Source organism: Elephas maximus, chromosome 16, assembly GCF_024166365.1.
Source record: "Elephas maximus indicus isolate mEleMax1 chromosome 16, mEleMax1 primary haplotype, whole genome shotgun sequence".
In the NCBI taxonomy this organism is placed as follows: Eukaryota; Metazoa; Chordata; class Mammalia; order Proboscidea; family Elephantidae; genus Elephas; species Elephas maximus.
In genome coordinates, this window is record NC_064834.1 from 74,997,062 (window position 1) to 75,009,701 (window position 12,640).

Sequence of the window (12,640 nt, forward strand, 5' to 3'; positions counted from 1 at the left end):
GCTTTCATGCGCATGTGAGGCAATTGAAAATACCATGGCTTGGGTCAGGTGTGCCTTAGTCCTCAAGGTGACATCTTTGCATTTTAACTCTTTAAAGAGGTCTTTTGCAGCAGATTTACCCACAGCAATATGTTGTTTCATTTTTCGACTGCTGCTTCCATGGCCATTCCATGAGAAGAAGGACCTGGCAATCTACTTCTGAAAAAATTGGACAGTGAAAACTTTGTGAATAGCGGCAGAAGTGTTTCTTTAGACTGTTTTAATCTGGTGTCAAGTCTTTCTTGTCTTTCATGATATTGACTTGTTTTTGAAGAATGTAGGCCAGATATTTTGTGGAAAGTACTGTATGTATGTCTGATGTTTTCTCGAGATTAAAGTCAGGTTATGTACTTTTGGCAGGAATACCATAAGAAGTGGTGTGTGCTCTTCTCAGTACAGCGTATCAGGAGGCAAGTGATGTCATTATTAGTGAGGTTAACTTTGATTACTTGGTTATGGTGGCTACTACCAGGTTTCTTCACTGTAAAGTTGTTATCGTGGGGCAAAATTTTGAGACTTTTTAAATATCCTGTGTATCCTCAAATTTCTACCCACCGATCTGTGAGTTGGAATTGACTTGATGGCAATGGGTATAATTTTAACATTCCTTGATGATTCTTTTCTGAATCTATTATTAATTGTGGTAATTACCAAGTGGCGGTTTTCTAAGTCAGCGAGTCTTTTTGTATTTGTTAGTTGGATTCTTACTGTAAAGTGAAATTTCTTATTTATTTACTCATGTATATCAGTGTAGACTTAACGGATTTTTATTTTATGTAGTGGTTTAAAATCCCTTACTGTCATTATTTATGTTGGTGCTCAGACTGATCCAGATTTGTCCAGTGGGAGCCCTTCAAGCTAACTCCTGTCCTTTTAACACTTGCCATCATTCTCTGAGCGCTGCTGGTATTTGTATTTTTTTTTTAAGAGAAAATATTCCCTGCCTAATAAGCCAAAACCAGACCCATTGCCGTCAAGTTGATTCCGACTCATAATGACCCTGTAGGACAGAGAAGAACTGCCCCATAGGGTTTCCAAGGAGCGCCTGGTTGGATTTGAACTGCTGACCTTTTGGTTAGCAGCCGTAGCTCTTAACCACTGTGCCACCAGGGTTTCCTCCCTGCATAAAGGTGAGTAAAAAAAATGTTAAAAAGCAGATTTTTATCGCTTTGGTTTTAGTCTGTCTTTCTTTTCTAAAGGTGATGTTCATTTTGTGGAAATTTAGGATGGAAGGAACTTTGGTTGATATTTTGATTCATCTCCTCTCTTATATGAACTGTGCCTGCAAGTTGTAAAAAGAAGCTATGTTCCTAAACTTTTTCAGATGTTTTAATAATGCTTTTCAAACACAAGGCTCAAATGTTTTATTATTAGATTCAATAATCAGAAAATTATTCTGTAAAATTGCTGCGAAGTTTTTAAATGCATACCCTCAATTTCTCTACAGACTGGCATACAGTTAGCAGATCATCACGGGCCCCTGGGCCACGCTTTGAGCAGCATTGTCTTAACAGTGCACAACAGTGCCTGCTCCTTTATCTAGAATAATGAAAGAAATTAAATTTTGAATGAGGGTAGCCATGTTCATAGTTCTTTAAAAAAGTTATTTTTAAATCCTGGGTTGATATGTACTCTTGGAGAGAATTGCCCATTTCCACACAACATGTTTAAGAAAACCATAATCGTTTTTCATCTGATTACATTGCAAGTCCCTTAGAACAAGGACAGTGTTTTATCTGATTCTGTGGTTTCCCGTATCTGAGCGCATAGTAGACTTACCTACGTGTCGCTGTAGGTTGTTACGTTAAGTTATTCTGTAATTCGAGGTGCATGATTGACCTGAATAAATTTAGTTTCTGAAGTAGCTGGATCATTCATTTATCAGTAAATATGTATTTAAGCCTTTTGTGTGTCAGCCACTATTCACATATGTTGTTAGTTGCTGTCAAGTCAGTTCTGACCCTTGGCGACCTATGGTAGGCATTAATACGTAGTTACGTAAATGAATGAGGAAAATAGTTAAAAATCCAGGCCTCATGGAGAGAGACAGTCGGTGAATGAAATGTATGTATTAGAAGGTGATAAATGCTATGGAGAAAAATAAGTGAGGGAAGGGAGTGGAGGATGCTTGGGGAAGCAGTGTCCAGGGATGGTGGTGCAGTTTTCAGTAGGTGGTAAGGGAAGGCTGAGACTGAGAAGGTAACTTTTGAGCAAAGACCTGAAAGGAGGTGAGGGAGCAAGTGAGTCATGTAGCCGCCTTGGGGGAGAGAGAGGGGGTGTGTGAGGGGGTGTGGGGTGTGTGTGTGTGTGTGTAGAGCCTTCTAGGCAAAAGGAGATACAGTAGATGTAATACAAGTTTCAAAACAATTCTGGCTGGTGTATTCAGAATAGACTGGGGGTAGGGGTAAGTCAAAAAGTACGGAGACCAGTTAGGAATTATTAGAATAATCCAGGTGAAATGTGGTGGTTTGGGAACAAGGTGGTAACAGAGGTGGTGGTAAGTGATCAGAATCTGGGTATATTCTGAAGGCGGAACCAGTGTATATTTTTGATGGATTGAATTTGGGGTATAAGGCAAAGAAGGCTTTCAGCCTGAGAACTGGAAGGGTGGAGTTGCCGTTGACACTGTGGGGAAGACCCAGGGTGGAGCAGATTAGTGGTGGTGGGCAGATCAGGAATTCAGTTTTGGACATGTTGAGTTTGAGATGTCTTTTAAACATTCAAATGTTAGGTAGGCAGTTGGATTCACAAACCTGGAGTTCAGGGGAGACATAATTCAACCTAAAAAGATACAAATTTGGAAGTCATCCGCAGAGAAACCCAAGCCTGTTGCTGTTGAGTCGATTCCAACTATGGGACAGAATAGAACTGCTCCAGAGGGCTTCCAAGGAGTGGCTGGTGTATTCAAACTGCCAACCTTCTGGTTAGCATTTAAAGCCCTGAGATTGAATGAGATTCCCAAGGGAGTCAGTAGTTAGAAGAGGACCAAGAACTTAGTCTTAGGGCACTTGACTTTTGAAGCCAGCAAAGAAGATTGAGGAAGCACAGCTAGTGAAAGTGGAAAAAAAAAAACAAAAAAACTAGGGAGAGTGTCTTGGAATCCAGGTGAGAAAAGTGCATTTGATGGTGGAACCAGAGGGTTCTATTACTTGACTAAGCCACTTAACAAAGAATTTGGTGATTGTCGTATTTTGTGTTTTGGTTAAGAGTTCCTTTAATTTCAAATGCCAAACTAGCTGAGGCAAAAAATGCGGTATCACTTGAAATAAATTGCATGTAATATGTATATTTCATGGGCAGGGAAATTGGAGTGCAGTAGAAGTCCTGACTTGCTGTGTAATAGTTTAGCTATTTATTGGTATAGTGACATACCTAAGCAGGTACATGATGTGTGCTCTGAACTAGGAACACGGATGTTTTTGCTTAGTTTATGATCTGGGAGATAGGAAGATATCACAAGTGTATCAAATATGAATCTCAACCCAAAAACTCAAGAAGAAAACCACACTTGTTTTTTAAAAAACAACTCGATTTGGACTCTGGGATCCTTTGGCAGGAAATTCAACCTCAGTTTCCTTGGGGCTCCCTTGCCTCATGTTATTTATTCAAAAGTTTGGTGTCATAAGGCTCAGGTTTTGCTTACACGGGTTATGGTATTGTCTTTCTTTGGCCTCCACAAGGTTCCTTCAGCTGAGCTTTAAAGGCTAGGTGGGGTTTGTCAGATGTGAGTCTATGTGTCTGGTTCTTGCTTATCTAGGGAGTGCCTTCATGTGTGTACGCTAGGAGGAGAGGTACATGCGTGAGTTGCGGGTGTGTGTGGTGTGTTTGGGGAGAATGGTGCATGTTGGGTAGTGAGTATTTGTGTGCATGGAGTGTGTGTGTGTGGCGAGAAGGAGATGAAAGTTCATACTGTAGCAAAAAAGCTTCAGAAAGAGGGTCTTGTTATTTTGAGGATTATTCTGTTAACAGTGAGATGGATTTGAAAGGGAAGACCTTTAGGAGGCTATTTTAGTACTTCTGACCTGAACTGAGAAGGGGGGATGAAAAGAAAAGAACTGACTGGACAGAAATCACCAGGAGAATCTGCGATGAAAAGGCAGAATTAATGACTCTGGGTCTGTGTTGATGCAAGATTGTTAATGGTATCATTAATGGAAACTGGATAAGTCAGGATAGGAGTTTGTCATGAGGGGGAGATAAGTGGTTTAATGTAGGATTTGATAAGGTATTGGAGCCCTGAAGTGAGATCACACTTGGAGTTAGAGGGTTCACCGTATCGCTAATCTTCAGGATCTTGCTTAAGACCACTGGCTTTTTCTGTTGACTGTCAGGAGGAAGACAGTAATAGAGGAAGATACTGATGAGAAAAGAGGAAACGACTGTGTGGGACTTTTGCTTTAATAGTTAAGTGGTACTTTTAATTCTTATTTACACAAATATTGTAATTCATATTTAGCTTGTAATATTTTAACAGAATTTAAAAATTCAACATGTGTGAAATATCCTTTTTAATCTTTCATCTATCTTCCCCTAAGATGTTTGCTGAGTATATTACTGCTACAAACATTTTTGAATTATCTTAAGCAAAATTTTCCTTGCATGTGATATTAATGGTATTGTTTGATAATTTCTGCATTCCATTGGACCACCTTTCTTTGGAACGGGCACATAAATGGATCGGGAAGTATATAATCAAAAGCAGTTATGAATTTAGTATTGGAAAATAGTTAACATACTTGGAAACCTTATTCAGTCTTTAGGTAGGACCTGATGCACGCATGGTTTCGTGGACTCTGGTTCACAGGTTGGCAGCTGCGGATATTGAGTTCGAACTAAGGGGGAAGAGTAACCGTTGTGTCCATTTCCTCTTAAAGAAGGCCCAGAGTATTATACAGATTTTATTGTTGTCTTATTGTACCAGTTAATTGAAGTGCGATTCATTGGATAGAATTTGGAAACTTGTTTCGCTTGCAAAATTAGACTTGCGAGTTAAATTTATTTGCATCTATGAAGGCATGTTAATGTGAAATGATATTTGGTGACAGCTTTACTGTGCTGTGTCACACTAACTTTTAGAGCTGGTTGCTGTTGAGAGTAATTTTATGTCCCTTGTGGGATGTTTTGACATCTGGGAGAAAAATTGTACTCAATGTTAATTTAATCTCAGTAATACAAAATCACGTGGTTGGGCTGATCTTATCTTTATTCTTCCATACATGTACTGATTATCACAGGTACAAATGGTGCTCTCAAATAATCCTCTCCAATGAATTTTAACACTCAGTTACTAAAAAACAATATTCCTACAAAGCCTCAATTCTGCAGAGTGTATACTGCACATTATTATCTAATATAAAACTTCTGAGCTTGATTTTGGTACTGCTTCGTGACCTGGATTTTCATGATGTGAGCTAATGTGCACGGGCAGGCTAATTAGGCAGCTATTTGTCCATCATTTTACCAGGCATACTTGACAGCTGTTCCTTTTTTTTTTATGGTAATGATTTGTTTTTGTGTTTTGCCAGTCTTGAACATTTAGATAAATTATGCTGGTATGTTACTTCCACTGAGATTAGCTAAGATAATATAATAAGCTATTTAGTTGAGCCTACAAACAAATTAAAGCTTACCAAGCAAGCATGGAGTTTTGAAAATGAATATTTTAAGTTAAATACTGGAATTCCTTATAGCAGCCCTGGGTGTAAATTCATTATGCATTTCGTTATTGCCACGAGAAGTTTCTATGTGCTCATTTAAACGCCCACTAGCATGAGTAAGTACTTTATATTTCACTCCTAAGAAATTAAAGGAAGAAACTGCCTAATGAATATAGAAAACGGCCATTAAATCTTGATTGTTCACTTTAAGGATGCTTCTATGATTTTAGTTCCCTGCCTTTCAAACATGCTTTGAACTGCTATCAGATTGTGGGTAATCAATGAATACAAACTGAATTTAAAAGCCTAAGCAAGTTAAATTTAGATGACCCAGGTTAGTAAAAACAAAAAAAACTTGCTGAAGGAGAAAAAGATTTCAAAGCTAAATATAAGCAGTATTTTTTGCTTTCTCTACTCATTTGGGTTATTTATACCACTTTCCTCCCTTCAGTAATTCAGGTAGGAACTGACTTTACCACTTCTAAGTTAATATTAATGATAATATTGTACATACATACACGTTTAAGGTTTTATAGAAAAAAGTCTTTCCCATGGCTAATTTGACTGACCAACCCAATCAGTTAACTAACTTTATTGCCGTTACATTAAAATTCTAAATATAATAATCCATTATTAAATGATTAGGATTAAAATGGAGAATTGATTAAAATAAAGCCTTAAAAAATTTTTTTGTTGAGTTAAGTAGCAGGCTTCAAGTGAAATTCAGTTTTGGTCTCCTTTCCAGGAATAGCTATTCACAGTCGGACAGAACCCTGTATCACATTTTGCAGGATCTCCTGAGGAAGTCAGAGTCTGAACAGCATGAAGACTGAGTCTTGTCTTTGGTCTGATTTATAAACCATGCTTTTATTCTACCCATGTGTGAGGTGGAGGTTATAGCATGAAACTAAAACCTTAAAAAAACAAAAACAAAAAACTTTGGTCTGATTTATAAACCATGCTTTTATTCTATCCATGTGTGAGGTGGAGGTTATAGCATGAAACTAAAACCTTAGTAAGTGTGATTTCTATTTCAGCTATAAAGTAGCCTTTCTTAGGGTGAATATTGTCTGCTTAACAGAGTTCACACTATAAATGGGGTGAGGACTGCACAAGCAGGGTCATATGCACTTCTAAAGGGAAAGATTTAGCTTTCCAGGCTCCGGAACAGTTCCCTGAGAAAGAGAGGGAAAAGCGTCTATTACTCTGCCCAGGATTACTTTCTCTTTTCTGGTTAAAGGTAGGCGGTAGGATGATACTAATTAAGTTGAGAAGGGATTTTAAAAATGGAGAAGTTGGCTTTAGTGGCCAGTGTCTAATATGAAGCCATTAAAAATAACCATTATTAAATTTGTTATGTAAGTTGCTTCATTTATAAATTATTGTTGTTGTAAAGTGCCGTCGAATAGATTCCGACTCAACAACCCTATAGGACAGTGTGGAACTGCCTTATGGGGTTTCCAAGGAGTAGCCAGTGGATTTGAACTGCTGACCTTTTTGGTTAGCAGCTGAGCTCTTAACTGCGGTGCCACTAGGGCTCCCATTTATGAATTAGTTGTCTTTAAATAGTAGAAGTTCTCATTATGGTGTTTAGTAAGTCCGTTATAGAACCCTAGGAACCTTCTTTAAAATAGTGAATCGTTTACATTGGAATGGAATTTTGAATATATGAATATATTTTAAATACTCAAAATAGCAAATATTCAAAATTACGTTGGAGTGGTTATGTTAGTTATCTTAGCAAAGTTCTGTCAGTTTGATTTTCCCAAGTACAGGTGACATACAGAGGTGTGTGTGTCTGTGTGTCTGAGAACCTTACTGAGCTAGGTTTTGAGGAGACACAATATCAAGGAACTCTTATTTTACGCTGTTACTTTGTTAGTTGTAGGGATCACTCCTCAACATCTTCCTTTTCTACCTGTGCTGATTAAGAGTAGTGGGTAACTAGCACTTCCAGGCTGCTTTTGATAGAATGACAGAATTGACTTGGACCTTTTGGATTCTTCAGTGAGTCAAACACTGTACTGTACCTGGACAGCGTCGTAATCTGTCGTTCATCATTTGAGAATGCTGATGTGTTTAAGATATTTTTTTGCTTTGTGTTATTTCCCTTCCCTTTGAGAGTCTTTTAATTATTGGTTACCGTCCTGAGCTGATGGTGGTGTCCTCCCTGAAATTCAGCATTCCTGTTAGCAGCTTACCTGTTTTAACACACATTTTCCCTCTTAGAACTTTTCTTGGAACTTTCACGGACCTCCCTTTATCTTTTGCTTACCTCCTTTGCATTCCAAAGTACACTTTGATTGTATCTTGAGGTCTCAGATGCTTTTTGGAAACATATTTCCAATATCTCTATGGAAATTAAAAAAATATATATATTAGGATAATTAAGTATGAAATTTTACATACTTCATCTGACAAATATGTGTTTTGTAAGTTGAAGAGTACTTATATTTTCTGGGCATATTTTCAGAAGTGGAATCATGTAGTTATTGTTTTAATAACTATGTCCTAATTGTTTATAGCTTCCTGCCTGACATAACTCACTTCAAGAAGTGCACAATGTCAGAACGTGGAATTAAGTGGGCTTGTGAATACTGTACGTATGAAAATTGGCCATCTGCAATCAAGTGTACTATGTGTCGTGCCCAGAGACCTAGTGGAACAATTATTACAGAAGATCCATTTAAAAGCGGTTCAAGTGATGTTGGTAGAGATTGGGATCCTTCTAGCACAGAAGGAGGAAGTAGTCCTTTGATATGTCCAGACTCTAGTGCAAGACCAAGGGTTAAGTCCTCATATAGCATGGAAAATGCAAACAAATGGTCATGCCACATGTGCACATATTTGAACTGGCCAAGAGCCATCAGGTGTACTCAGTGTTTATCCCAGCGTAGGACCAGGAGTCCCACCGAATCTCCTCAATCCTCAGGATCTGGCTCAAGACCAGCTGCTTTTTCTGTTGATCCTTGCGAGGAATACAATGATAGAAATAAACTGAACACAAGGACCCAGCATTGGACTTGTTCTATTTGCACATATGAAAACTGGGCCAAGGCTAAAAAATGTGTTGTTTGTGATCATCCCAGACCTAATAACATTGAAGCAATAGAGTTGGCAGAGACCGAAGAGGCATCTTCAATAATAAATGAGCAAGACAGAGCACGGTGGAGAGGAAGCTGCAGTGGTGGTAATAGCCAGAGAAGATCACCTCCTGCTATGAAACGTGACTCTGAAATGAAAATGGATTTTCAGAGAATTGAATTGGCTGGTGCTGTTGGCAGCAAGGAGGAACTTGAAGTGGACTTCAAAAAATTAAAGCAAATTAAAAACAGGATGAAAAAGACCGATTGGCTATTCCTCAATGCTTGTGTGGGTAAGTTTCTGTTTTCTGCATTTTTTGAATGGAATGGGAAAAGTTATTAAAAATGACAGGAAAGATGTAAGCAGGGTCAGTATTATTTAGCATTGATTTCCAGTTATTTTCTAGGCTTTCTGCTGCTTGCCTAAGTTCATTCAGCATTATATCTCTGCCCCCCAGTATGCGCGCACGAGGGTCTGTATCTGTGGTCTTGTCATAGCTTCGTCATAAATTGCCTACACTTAATAGTATGCATGTTTCTCCATCTTGGGGAGGGAGGGCTTTTATGTTAAAGCATAAATCTTTTACACATGGGTAGTAGAAAATACACCTGGGGTTGAAAACTGCTACTCTATTTGTTGTAACAAGATGTGACTGGGGAACACCAGCTGCTCTTCCAGAGTGTTTGTAAACAGTGTGAGCATCTTGTGATGATGGAAGCTTTAGTCAGATGTTAAAAATATCACAAAAATGTGTGGCTCAAAGAAGTTGAGCAAACATAATAATGACCTTGAAATTACTGATGTTAATTTAATGTGAGCATCGTAAATATTTACAAACTTTATGAAACTGATTTCATGTAGCCAGCTGATTGCATAGATCAAATTATGATTTGTGTGTTTTGTGTTTATAGTGTTTTCCTAAAGAAATTCTGGCTACTGGGCTCAGCTTCTAGCTAAGAACAACAGAGGACAGACAGGTGAGAGCAGGGTGTTTTCCAGTTAGTGAACCTGCTAGTTAATTATTTGTGATGTCATTTGCAAAAGCAGGTCTTCAGTGTTTTCCTTTTTTGAGTAGGTTAGATATTTGAGTTTTATGATTTTAATTATTTGGATGGGGGGCTTACTTTCAATTTTGAGTGATACTTAATTTTGAGTGATTACTTTTTTTTTATGACCAAAGGTTAAACTTTGTGTGAAACACTGGATGAGCCTTAAGCATTAGCTGTGTGTGCCTTCCCCCCTCCCCGTACTAATTTCTCGTGTTTATTTCCCTGGTTATAGAAAATGCATATATTCCAAAATACAGAACACATAGCTGTATGAACCTGCAAGTCCAAGAATAAATTTCAAGAAGGCTAAGTCTTTTTTGTTTTCATTTTGTCCTCATAAAATGAATGTCCCAGCAGGTGAGCCCCTCTGAACACCAGGGTGGTCTCAGGCACAGTTGGCACTTAGTCATGGTTTGCTCTAGTTTTCTCCTGCTCTGAGGTAGGATAACCCCCTCCTACCGGTGCCCTCTCATTTCATCCTATCGCGCCCCTCCCCCAGTCACGTGGTATGATTGTCTTTTTTTTAAGCAGGAGATTTAAAGGGGTTTTATTTATTAGTTTTTTAAATTGAGGTGAAATTCACTTAGTATAAATTTAGCCATTTTAAAGTGAACAATCCACTGGCATTTAGTACATTCACAGCGTTGTGCAACTGCCACTTCTGTCTAGTTTCAAAACATTTTCCTCGCCCTCGAAGGAAACCTCATCTCCATTAAGCAGTCATTTCCCGTTTCCTCCCACCCCCAGTCCCTGGCAACCACCAGTATGCTTTCTGTCTGTGTGGATTTACTTATTCTGGATATTTCATATAAATGGAATCATACAATAAGTATTGGGTCTTGTGTCTCGGTGTGATTATCTTTTAATTACTTGTATGCTTTTTAGAGTACCCTTTAAAATTCGCATGCAGTAGTATGCTGTGCGTACTTTTACTACAAGATGTTGTTAGACTGCACAGAGTTTAATAGATGGAAATAAACTAGACTTCATCGTACTAATTCTTAACCTCTTTTGGGGGTCATAGAATCCTTTAGGAATCAGGGGTTCATTTACCCCCAAGTCAGTGAATCCAGGATAAGAATGCCTGCTTTTGAAATACTTACTGTCCTTGAAACACAAAAGTTAGACCAGTCGACCTAAGTTTGCCCTTCTTGTCTGTATTGTCATTCTCCATTTCTTCATGGTGCTGTCTTTTCCTTCTTTCCGTACATCCTTGTTTTGAATAGCCATACTTGTATCTCTCCTCATTCTAATAGCTGTGAGTTCCCACCTCAAAATTTCTAGGTTCTTAGAACCAAGAGTTGATTGTGTTTGGTTCTTGGTAGTGTGGATTCTGAGTTTCCTCTTGGCAAATAACCTTTGACTATTCACTGCACGGTATGGTTCTGGACTAATAAATAAAAGATTATGGCACTGTTTTTATTGGTAGTCATAACTCTAAACATCACTGAAATAAGTTTTTTAAAAAACTTGGTTACATCGTATTGGGCTTTATTTGAAAAAACTTAAGCAGTGAGACTAACAGCAATCTGCATGTACTGCAGATGAATCTTTACTTCCCTGTTTCTGCTTGCCCTATATTCTCTAGACTTCATTGTTGTTTTTTGTTAGGTGCCATCGAGTTGATTCTGACTCACAGCGACCCTATGTACAACAGAATGAAACACTGCCTGGTCCTGCACCATCCTCACAATCATTGCTATGCTTGAGCCCATCATCGCAGCCACTGTGTCAGTCCATCTTGTTGAAGGTCTTCCTCTCTTTCGTTGACCCTCTAGTTTACCAGGTGTGATGTCCTTCTCCAGGGCCCGGTCCCTCCTGATAACGTGTCCAAAGTATGTGAGATGAAGTCTCACCATCGTCGCTTGTGAGGAGTATTTTGGCTGTATTTCTTCCAAGGCAGTTTGGTTCCTTCTTTTGGCAGACCAAAGAATTGATGCCTTTGAATTATGGTGTCGGCAAAGAATATTGAACATACCATGGACCGCAAGAAGAACAAACAGGTCTGTCTTGGAAGAAGTACGGCCAGAATGCTCCTTAGAAACGAGACTTCATTAGATACGGTATATTATGGCTTGTTGCTGTTATGCATTAAAAAAAAATCATCTCCAAGGTATGTATAAAAAAAGTATGTATACTAAGTGTAAAATGTATACTGAGGACAAAATGTGAGACTTTCCCGTTTGAAATTGGAAAAAATGTCTCAGACTCAGGTTATCTTGGTGGCTGGTAAAATAGGAATGAAGATTTAGTTGTTGAGAAGGCAAAGCAACAGTATTGAACAAGTATCTTTTAAATGACTGCTGGGTGTAAATTTCACATGTCATATTATCTTATATGGTGAGAAGACGTTGTGAAATTTTCCTCTTGGTGAAGGCAGTGCCAAACCAGACATCTGTAGAAGTGGAATTTGGGGGTGGAAGTGGGGATGGTACAGGCAGAAGGTGTGAATTTAAATTTGCAGTTGTTTCTGGAATGTCTGCAGTCTGGTGCCAGGTGTTTTCAGGGAGGTCATATCAGTGCTCACCACAGACTGCCTTTCTTGGTGGGTAGATAGTCGTGTAGCTATAGGATAGGGCAGCACTACCTAATATACGGTTTTTTGCTTTGCTATTTTATTGAATCAGTTGCCCTTTAAAAAAGCATTTAAATTTGTATCCCAGTTTGCTCTCTTGAAAAGACACAGGCTTAGATAAGAACCCAGAATTAAATCTGTGTTGTAACTCTTATATCCCTGAACCTTAGACTTGTATATCCAGCTGTCTACTCAATGTCTTCCCTGTAATATCTAATAGGCATTTAAATTTCACA

At 38.5% G+C, this 12,640-nt stretch overlaps 2 protein-coding genes across 5 annotated transcripts in view; one reads left to right on the forward strand and one right to left on the reverse strand.

The window, feature by feature from the left end:
- FAM53B (family with sequence similarity 53 member B) overlaps positions 1 to 12,640 on the reverse strand; it is a 533,156-nt gene that overhangs the window by 266,716 nt on the left and 253,800 nt on the right. The window lies entirely within an intron of this gene.
- ZRANB1 (zinc finger RANBP2-type containing 1) overlaps positions 1 to 12,640 on the forward strand; it is a 64,313-nt gene that overhangs the window by 11,372 nt on the left and 40,301 nt on the right. Inside the window, exons 1-2 of one of the 4 annotated variants that reach the window (XM_049854776.1) lie at positions 2,367 to 4,442; positions 8,222 to 9,072. The exons of 1 other annotated variant lie outside the window; for it this stretch is intronic. In XM_049854776.1, coding sequence (XP_049710733.1) covers positions 8,259 to 9,072 — 814 coding nt within the window. In that variant the 5' untranslated portion in view covers positions 2,367 to 4,442; positions 8,222 to 8,258. Of the gene's footprint in view, positions 1 to 2,366; positions 4,443 to 8,221; positions 9,073 to 12,640 lie in introns of those variants that run through there. 2 more of the 4 variants (XM_049854775.1, XM_049854777.1) reach the window with 2 other exon arrangements.